Raw genomic sequence first — 10517 nt, 5'->3', positions numbered from 1 at the left:
AAAAAAGCCATTTACATTGAGTTTTTTGAGCACACATTTTCCAATTCTACATGTAAACATCTAATGCACATTTGAGATTTGTGTACACTTTTGAAATGCTGTTATGAGTGCAAAGCTAAAAACACATTTACAGATCCTTGTACTCATTTACACATCTGAGTACGCACATATGAATTGAGATACAGGTTCACAACTCTCCACACACATTGCAACATACTTCCCTTACACCTCATCAGCCAGCTACTCTCCCAATTGTTGGAATGTTCTGAACAAAAGGACAAACACAGTTTAGCTTAGCCTGAGGCTACATTTACATTACTATGTTTTGTTTTTTAAGCAGAGTTTTGAGCCAAAGGCGAACTACATGCCTATACCGCATATCTCATCAACATTTACGTATACTGGGCATGGTCTGCCTCTTGCTGGTAGTTGCCATGGTTACGTTAGCAGCTTAGTATTAGTATTAGAGAACGAGACGTTGTGACAGATAAGACCCAATCAGACAGCGAAAGATTGGCGTCGGTGTTGCCAAAGGTTTGCGTTTCCGTTTGCGGCTGTTGGGATTGAAACACAACCCCACAGATTCCAAACCAAAACAGGTCAGAAGTGTTTCCAAATGTCTCGGTTTAGGGGCTCGGAAACACCAGAGCAGGGGGAATGAGAGGGAGAAACGCCAGAGCAGGGGGAATGAGAGGGGGAAACGCCAGAGGGGGAATGAGAGGAGGAAATGCCAGAGCAGGGGGAATGAGAGGGGGAAACACCAGAGCAGGGGGAATGAGAGGGGAAATGTAGCAATGTAAATGTAGCCTGAGCTAGTAGGCTGCTAGCAAGACTTGGTAACCAATACTTTCTAATGCTAACTACTCCACTGAACTCAGCTTTCATTGTTGCTAGCATTAGAGGCTTTTAGTGCTGTTGGTGTGCAGTCCCGAGCCTGGGGGAGCCGTTGTGCTGTTGTTGTTGTTGTTGTTGCTCCTGCTGCAGTTCTCCTTACCCCCTGTAGAGGCCCTGCTTTCAAGAACACAGATCTTGCCTTGTTCTTCCTTCAAGAAGAGGTCTACCAATAGAATCTTCTCCTTGTGGATCTGGAGGATGATGTCTTTAGGGATGTCCGGAATCAGCCAGTCCACAATGTCGCTCATCAGCATCACAACATTCTGGTAGAGATAAATGGAAACCAATCATGTAATTTCATCGTTTTCTCTAATTACAGTATTGGTCCGATGGTTTGTTTGTAACCAGAACGAAACCACCCTGAGGAAAGAAACGTTGTCAGACATGTTATTCTGACCAGGCCCTATTCTCGCTTTGCCAGACCCTCCTTCACAGCCCTGTGGAGGAGGGCTGGTAAGTCCACACAGCATTCCGGGATGGGAGAAAATGTGCTCTGGTTTATTGGCATTTCTTTAAACCAATCACAATCGAAATGGCCATAGCGCCGGACAGAGCCACGGTGCCGCTGCAAAATAACTTAGGGAAGGAACTTGTTTTGGTGGAACATGTATACGTTCAAAAGTAGTTTTAGTCGTGCAACAGAAAACTCCGATTGGACAGATAGTCTAGCTAGCTGTCTGGATTTACCCTGCAGAGATCTGAGGAGCAGTTAACCATAGTCCTCACAAATCCACCGGAGGTTAGAACGCCAACACAAAGGAAGAGGAAGGTGATGGATACCCGGCTGAAAAAAAATGATATCAGACGGAATTTCTGGCGGCACCGGAGCAATACTGGAAGTGGAACGTCGTGGATAAAGACTATACAAGACGGGCCCTAAATCAGCCTCACTAATGTCGCCGTTACTGATTTAAAAAGTTAATGTGTGCCTCATTATATCAGTGCCATGTTTATATCAGTATTTACATACCGAATACAATTAAAATATTCAATAAAGTATGAAATAATGAATTTCCGATAAATTCCAGCAAACAGTTCTAGTACACTATTTTATACTTTTCGGCATCTGTCACCTTACCTGGAAAACAATGACAAAGGCTAGTCGGACAGCCAGCACTGCCCAGAATTCCTTTGAGATCTCGTATGGAGTGGTAGACCAAGGGGGTTCTCTGTAGTCCTTATACCTTTAGAGACAAACAGATATTTTTTTGGTTTAGTCTTCTATTCTGAGGAAAGATTATTACTAATTTTATTATCCACATAATAATATGCACGAGTATCCACAGAACTGTACTGATTATTTAAACCTCCCTGCACGGTGTCAGCATCTAAAGGTAATTGTCCTCGGGGTGATTGTTCAAATCTGTCACAATTTGTCCCTGGAGAGTCCAACTATTTCTGTTATGTCAAGAAGCAGGCTGTTCTCATGAACCATTCGTACATATAGCTAATGCACTGTAATTCTTATGTATTCCACATATTTATTACTGTCAGCACTGCATTGACTGCTGCTGTATAAGGCCGTGAAGATCTGTGTGTGGAGGAGGTGGGGGTGGATGGTTGGGTCATAAAACACAGGGCAGCGGAGGAGCAGAGTTGGCGTACGATATACGAAGCCGTTCTATGACAATGCCTTGCAAATAATTATTACAACATGTTTTCTGTCTTTGCACTTGCAGTCATGTTAGATAAGATAACTATCCTCACAAGCTGACAGTAAACACTGGCTTTGGCAGGAGACAGAGGCCATGGCTTGTCTCAACATTGGTCTCACTTGATTAATTATACCAAAGATCCTCTATACTAAAGATAGCGCTTTTCAAGCAGTTCCAATGGTATGAAACGGTACACGTTTCTTGTCTCCTAAAGGGGCGTGGCCTCGTTTGAAAGTGTAGTGAACGATGTGTGGATGGATGAAAAGTCATATTTATATAATTTATTAATATTTTATTTTGCTAACGTTAGATATTTACACAGCTTAAAGACATATTTAGCATCACGTTATTATAATTAGTTTTGTTATGGCGATCACGAACGTTAGCTTCTCTGTGTTGCCAGATCTCGTGAGTTTGGTCCTGAGACAGAAACAGGTCTCAAACAAAGTTAATTTTCTCCTGATGTGTCCATCTGAAAAATGCCATTTTGGTGTCAGAATGTTCTGGAGACATGTGGCTTGCTGAAGAATGGCTCCAATATTTACTTTGGTGACTATGGGGCAAAAGGATCGTATAGTATTCTATAGTATTCTAAAGTATTCTATAATATTCTAAAGAGGCGTGGACCACACCTCTTTACGTGACACTGATACGGGAAATTACTCAGAGTTCTAAACCGTCTCTGATTATATTAAGTAACACATTTCAAAGGACAGTCGTATATTGATGTTTAAAATGCTAAACAATTGTAAACTGAGATTGATTTCCCACCTGCACATTTCAACAGTGTAGCCGAGGTACAACGGATCCATGGGTTCTTTGCCTTCCTGGAAGTGGCTGACATTAAAGTAGGACAGCGTATTGTTGACAAATCCATGCATGGAGCCATCGGGGCTGTACATGTACTGGTAGACCATCCGAGGGATGAAGTCAGAAGTGAAGGAGATGACAAATGCCTAGGAATTGTGGTTGGTTTGGGGAGGTGGTGGTAGGGGGGACAGAAATGGGAGTTAGAATGTGTTAACAAGACAGTGCGGAATGTAACAACATTCAGTGTCAAGTTTAAATAAAACCATCCAGTGGATTGTAGTAGTTGAGTTGAAGAAGTTTCATCACTCATACAAGAGGCTTCATCATCCTGTTTTCTTAAACATTGTTTACACCTTGCTGAGCAAATGGCGAGCATCCATGTATCATTTCTGTCTCCATTACCCATATCTACTTGAATTAGTAACATTACAGTATCTTACATTCATGTTGTCCCTGGACATACACCTGGGTTTAGTATGCTTGAAACAAACTAACAAACTAGGTCATACACTGTTTGGAAATATTAAATATGATGCAAAGTAAGAAAGGCAACTTATCTGTGAACACTCAAAATGTTGATATATCACACAGCTCCTGTATTTATGCAGTTTCTCAAATGATGTCACGGTCATTTATTTAGTGTGTCATTAAAGTGTGTCACTGCATTGTTTCAAATCAAAGTGATGGAGTACAGCACAGGTTCCGCCAACGTTTTTGGTCAGGGGTATCCCCACAGCCCTGTCAGATGAACTCACATACCCTTCATCGGTTCCCAAATGTATGTTCCAAATGGGTAACGCTATTCATTATATAAAAGTGGATATTGTTAAGTTTTTAATATAATTGAACTGTGAAGATTAAGCTGGGTTTGATCAGCAAACATAATAGGATACTACTACTTGGAGTGAGGCTGAATATTTGACTACTAATAGTTTCTTTTGTGGAACTATTTTAATTATTTATCCAGAACTTATAACTTATCATTTGAACTGTTTACTGAGGTGTTACAGTTGACTTAATGTTAATATGGTTAGGGTTTGATTTATAAATTCTCAAATTACAGTAGTATTATATAGTAGTACAAGTACCCCTGAATGGGAATCACTGGAGTACAGTACATGCATTACATTCAATTAATACATTCATGTTTTACTTACATTAATGATGACGGCCACATTTGCTACCCCTCTTAGTAAGTTGTACCATATACCTGTAGACATAACATTACAATATGTATCAACTGCTGGAAGAAGTTTTCTAAGGTGCAGTTTGTTGGTTGTCAGGAATATATTTACAGACACATTTACAGCATTGTACATGCAATTTATTTTTTACTATCGGGTTCTATTATACATTTTACACCTTTGTACAAGGCAAGGCAAGGCAAGGCAGCTTTTTTCTGAACTGCAGAAAATGGACGGTACATGCAGTTGAAAGCCATATGTTCAGTACCAACAGTCTGCTGAATCTCTCAACTCCTCTTCTGACTGGCAGTATAGGGCCACTGATAAGCACCTCCGCGTTTAGAGAGCTGACTGTGTTCAGCAGATCCATAAAGTCCAGTTTCAGTAATTCAGACTGTTGCTTTACAACATCATGTGACCCTATATGCAGTATAATGTTCTTCACAGTTGGGTTTGCTGCCACAATGTCCGGGATTCTTTGGGTCAAGTGAGACACCATGTCTTTGCGAAAGCAAAGTATTTTGGTGTTTTTACTGTTTTTTACATCTCTTACAGCAGAGTCACCCACAATCAGAGTTTGAGGCGTTAGCTTTCCATGTAGCTTTTTACTTTTTGAATTGCTCTCAGTCCTTACCCTGCTGTGTGACGATGAGATGTAATCCAAGTCATCAAATGGAGATCCAGGGTCCTACAGCAGTGCAGCAAATCTGTTATCCAGTTGCACACTCGGTTGTTGGGGAGGCATTTTGTTGCTATTTCTCCCTTTCGCAGCTGTCCACGGCTGTGTCCTACTAAGTACAGGGGTTGAAGAGGCGCTCTGCCTGGATGATAATGCAGGCCAGCCGGTCATATCACAGATTTTGTAGTAGTCATCCAGCTAATTAGCTTTAGCTAAGTACCACATTTCCAGTCACTGTAAGACAGGCTTGTGCTATTGGTAGGCCACGCTCACGCAGTACTGAGGAGGTCATAAAAATGTTGAAATATGCCGATAGCCTATTATGTCGAGAAAAAATGTATAGTCCAGTGATGTATAAGTATCCAGGAGCCGCTGCTCATAGTTTCTCATAGAGGAAAAGCAAGATTATCAGCAGAAATATGCAAGCAGAGGCAGGAGCAAGCAGTAGAGCAGCAAAGCGTCTGGACTGTAAGAAAGCAGGAAGCAAGCTACAGTATGTTTGAATACAACCCACCAATGTCTTTGGCTCTTGCTGCCACTGGTCTTCGCAACTCCGTCACAAATTTCTTAGCATCAAGTCGTATTTCAATGATGTTGTTGAGCAGAGCAAAGAGCGGAGCCAGGGGGAAGGATGCCACGAACAATGTCACAAAACCAAACTGGATGACTGGACAAAGAAGAAGAGAGAATAATATATTACAAAAGGCATCACTACTAACCGTCTGACTTATATCTGTGATTGTCTAGACTGATTAAGTCCTGTATAGTGGTTTAACAGTATATGCATCTACTGTAAACTAGTCTTACTCAAGTACACTTGTGTCATCATCTACGACACTTGTTTTTGTTGTCGCTACAGTGTAGAACAGCGTGCCAATCGCAAGACCCTAAGCCCATACAATGGAGTCGACCTTCGCATTGTGGCTACCATTGTTCATATTTTGGAGACAGTCGTGTATAAAGGATGTTTGGGGACCAGGCCCCCAGGAAGTTCCACAGGCTTTGAAGCCAATTGAACATAGTGGCCAAACAGTGAAATTACAACTCCCAGCCCGTCACGTGATGCTCTCTTTGCCCACCAACTTCTGGCACAAATTATACGTAATCGCAGAACACTTTTAAGCCTTGGATTTGACTCAAACCAGCAATTTTACAGCTTTTTTTGCATTGACAGGATGCAGCCAGCAGAGTACCTGAGAGACACACACCATAGCAACAACTATGCAGCAACTACTACCAATGGATGTGCATCTTGTCAAGGTGTAAAGTTGGATGGACTTGATGCAGAAGGTTTTTTTTTAGTTCAGCATTGGATTTCCCTTGTTGACAGCACCACCGCAACACTAGATGGATGTCATCTGGTCCTATAGTACTTACGTTGTATTTCCCACTGTAACTGCATTTTCATTCTTTAATGTACTTTGTGATACAAAGTCCACCTTGTGTCATTGTAAAATATAGGTAATTAAGGTTTCATTCACATGGATAGAGAGCAGAGGTCATGGTTAGCAGGTTTGCAGTGGAGATGTCTCCACTAGATACGTGCAGATGAGATATGTAGAGAGTCTCTGCTAGATATGTGTTAGTAAAAAGGAGAGGATTATTTTCCTTTTCATTAAGTTTCTTCATCTGGTCTACCACAGGACTATGACACTGGCAAATTGCTGCCTAGAGGACCTCAAAACTAACCTGATGCGCCAGATGAGAAGCCGTCATTGGAACTTAGTCTATATCCATGACGTTCCACTTCAGGGATTGCTCTGGTGCTGCAGGAAATTCTGCCGGATGCATTTATTTTCGCCGATGTCCGTTTCCTTCCACTTTCTTTGTGTTGGAATTGAATTGTTCTAAAATCCGGTGGATTTGTGAGGACTATGGTTAACTGCTCCTCAGATGTCTGCAGGGTAAATCCAGACAGCTAGCTAGACTATCTGTCCAATCAGGGTTTTCTGATGCATGACTAAAACAACTTTTGAACGTACACATGTTCCACCAAAACAAGTTCCTTCCTGAGGCTTTTTTGCAGCGGCACTGTGCATAGCTTAGCGCCACCCATGACGATTGAGATTGGTTTAAATAAATGCCAATAAACCAGAGCATGTTTTTCTCCCATCCCGGAATGCTATGTGGACTAGCCAGACCCTCCTTTGCAGTGCTATGGAGGAAGGTCTGGCAAAGCGAGACTATTGGAAACTGTTTGGAAAAGGACAGGCACTTTAAAATGCGGTAAACTGGTAGTTCAAACACATTGGGTTGAAGCCTGACCATATGGATTTTTTTATGTGATCCCACAATTCTTGCGCAATCTCGTGATATCGCAATAATCCAGCTGCGGTGCAAGGTAACCTTAGAACCTTTAACAATGTAAACATTTACATGATCTGATGAATCATCATTCAGACTTATTCAGACTAATAAAACATTGGTGGTCTTTGATTCTCTCTTAGGTGTAAGCCTGGTATTAATTCTATAGTCTGTATCCCCATAAGTTTAACATAAAATCCTTCCTGTGAATGTTCTGCTTGTGTTTCTGTCTAGTGCTGAGGACACAAAGTGTGGTACTGACTCATTTCCATATATTCAGGTGTTAACCCAGCAAATGGTTCCAGGAAGTGGTCAGCTTCGTATCTCTGCAGCTTCTTCTGTCTCTCTTCTTCTTGAAAAGCCCCTTGCTTTGAGCGAATGTAGCGAATCAACTTCTTCAGCTTGCTGAGGAACACACACACACACACACACACACACACACAATATGAACACACAAGCATTTTGTTTTGTTTATTATTTTGCTGATACCCACTGTGAACTTCATAATAGAGAAAATAAATACTTGGAGGGCTGGATCTTCTTGATTAATAGTTGTTATTTGGAGCTTGAAAAGAGGGGCGTCTGATTTTTGTGTTGAGCTAGGCTTCCCTCCTAGGGGGTTGTAACAAGTATTACAATTATTACTATTGTGAGATAGGCTAATTATTAGTGCTTCTGGTGGCCCTGGCCTCAGTGGTCGATATTATAAATGTAGGCTCTGCTACTTCTTCTCTCTTTAGTTTATCCTTGGTTATTTTTTGCCTATTTTGTACCCTCTACAACAGGGGTGTCAAACTCAATTCCACTAAGGGCCACTTTGGAAAATGAGAATTGCATCCAGGGCCAGACATGTATAGTTTATTGCTTAACGTACAAATCTTTGACTGTATTATTGCATGTCTCATATAGTCTTCTCACTTACAGTTTGTTTGACATAAAGCCCTAAGAAAGTCAACAGTTTCTCAGCCATCATAGAGTTTAGCAAAGCAACCAAAACAATGATTACATTTTTAAAAGCAGCCGACTCACAGCAACCTGTTTCACAGCCTGGATATGAAACTCTCTGCTTCTGTGAAAGTCGGCAACTCCGCCAAATTCATCTTTGAGTGTTGGGTAATTCCAGCTTTTAATAAACAGTTTTCCTGTCTTTTTGGTCTGGCCCACAACTAGGAGGGCCAAAACATATTGTGAACCTAAACTGATATGCGGGCCGGATAAAAATTTGCAAGGGGCCGAATTTTGCCCGCAGGCCTTGAGTTTGACATATGTGATCTACAACATGCACACCCACAACAAACAAGCACACCATACAATACTGATACTATGGATATTCACATCCCATGTTATGTTGTGTTATGTTCCTTTGTTATGCTTTGCAACCCAATAAATTACTTTGTTTGATCCGTTAAACTTGTGCATCTCTCACATTTGTATCCCGGACTAGCCCCCATTTTGTCATAACCAGGCTCTTTGGCCATGCCTAAAAATAAGAGATGCACAAGTTTAAAAGCTCAAACAAAGTAATGTATTTAACAAAAGTAATTAAGTTGCAAAGCATAATGACAATGTGATTTGTGATGATAAACGACCAAGTTAAAGTGATGCGTACTCACGGTACTCCAATCTCAAAAAGATTGTTCTGAATTAGCTGCTTTCCCAACATGGTGATACTCAGCTGGATACACAGCTCCATCAGACAGCCTCCATGAGTACACTGTAAAACAGTCCAAAACTACAGTCGACCACAGCAAAAAGGCATTTTAACAAGTAGGCCCAATGCAAGATGACAACATGCATGTAAGGGTTTAAAGGATTGTTAATTTGTATTAATGGCTTAATAATGACAGCACTTGGCTATGTGCTGACTTCTGGTCTGAAATAAATTCTTAACCCAAGTACCACTTAGCTATTCCAGAACCACTGGGAACAGCTAAGTAAGTGAACTTTAAGTTTAAAAGATTTTTATATATATATATATATATATATATATATATATATATATATATATATATATACAGTACAGGCCAAAAGTTTGGACACACCTTCTCATTCAATGCGTTTCCTTTATTTTCATGACTATTTACATTTTAGATTCTCACTGAAGGCATCAAAACTATGAATGAACACATATGGAATTATGTACTTAACAAAAAAGTGTGAAATAACTGAAAACATGTCTTATATTTTAGATTCCTCAAAGTAGCCACCCTTTGCTTTTTTTGATAACTCTGCAAACCCTTGGTGTTCTCTCAATGAGCTTCATGAGGTAGTCACCTGAAATGGTTTTACCTTCACAGGTGTGACTTGTCAGGGTTAATTAGTGGAATTATTTACCTTATTAATAAAAAAGCAAAGGGTGGCTACTTTAGACATGTTTTCAGTTATTTCACACGTTTTTGTTAAGTACATAATTCCATATGTGTTCATTCATAGTTTTGATGCCTTCAGTGAGAATCTACAATGCAAATAGTCATGAAAATAAAAAGGAAACACATTGAATGAGAAGGTGTGTCCAAACTTTTGGCCTGTACTATATATATATATATATATATATATATATATATATATATATATATATATATATATATATATATATATACATATATATATATATATATGTTGGAGCTATTCATTGTTTTGTTATTGCCAGAATCATTGTTTATGTTTAATAGTTAAATATTAATTTATTTAATTTCGGTTTTTGCTTGAATCATATAGCTACATAAATTTGTTTTATCATTAGTATTTTATTTTGCTTATTTTCAGTATCATCTAGTGCTTTTGTTTTGAAAGTACCAAGCAGCCTTAGCCACAGGTGTAGTCTACAAGTATGGGTGAACAGGTATGTGGGAGGTAGACACCGGGGAGGGCTGATGGTTTTTTACCAGAGCCTAGAGACGCCATTGCTCCTTTGTGTGAAATGTTTGTTGCTGAGAAATTGGATTAATAAACCTCACAGAAATGCCATCTCTGCCTGGACAATGAACGTTT

At 40.1% G+C, this 10517-nt stretch overlaps 1 protein-coding gene across 3 annotated transcripts in view; it reads right to left on the bottom strand.

Annotated features, from left to right (window-relative positions):
- Positions 1-738: 738 nt before the first annotated feature.
- Positions 739-10517, bottom strand: part of ano1b (anoctamin 1, calcium activated chloride channel b) — a 46983-nt gene continuing 37204 nt past the window's right edge. For 2 of the 3 annotated variants that reach the window (XM_028584662.1, XM_028584664.1), the window contains 7 exons: positions 9140-9240; positions 7789-7931; positions 5737-5889; positions 4517-4569; positions 3321-3505; positions 1973-2078; positions 739-1157 (listed from right to left, as the gene is read on the bottom strand). In XM_028584662.1, coding sequence (XP_028440463.1) covers positions 897-1157; positions 1973-2078; positions 3321-3505; positions 4517-4569; positions 5737-5889; positions 7789-7931; positions 9140-9240 — 1002 coding nt within the window. In that variant the 3' untranslated portion in view covers positions 739-896. Of the gene's footprint in view, positions 1158-1972; positions 2079-3320; positions 3506-4516; positions 4570-5736; positions 5890-7788; positions 7932-9139; positions 9259-10517 lie in introns of all 3 variants that reach the window. The other variant, XM_028584661.1, reaches the window with a different exon arrangement.

Source organism: Perca flavescens, chromosome 8 (genome assembly GCF_004354835.1).
Source record: "Perca flavescens isolate YP-PL-M2 chromosome 8, PFLA_1.0, whole genome shotgun sequence".
Lineage (NCBI taxonomy): Eukaryota > Metazoa > Chordata > Actinopteri > Perciformes > Percidae > Perca > Perca flavescens.
The sequence above is the reverse complement of the archived record's forward strand: the minus strand, read 5'-3'. Positions and strand labels throughout refer to the sequence as shown.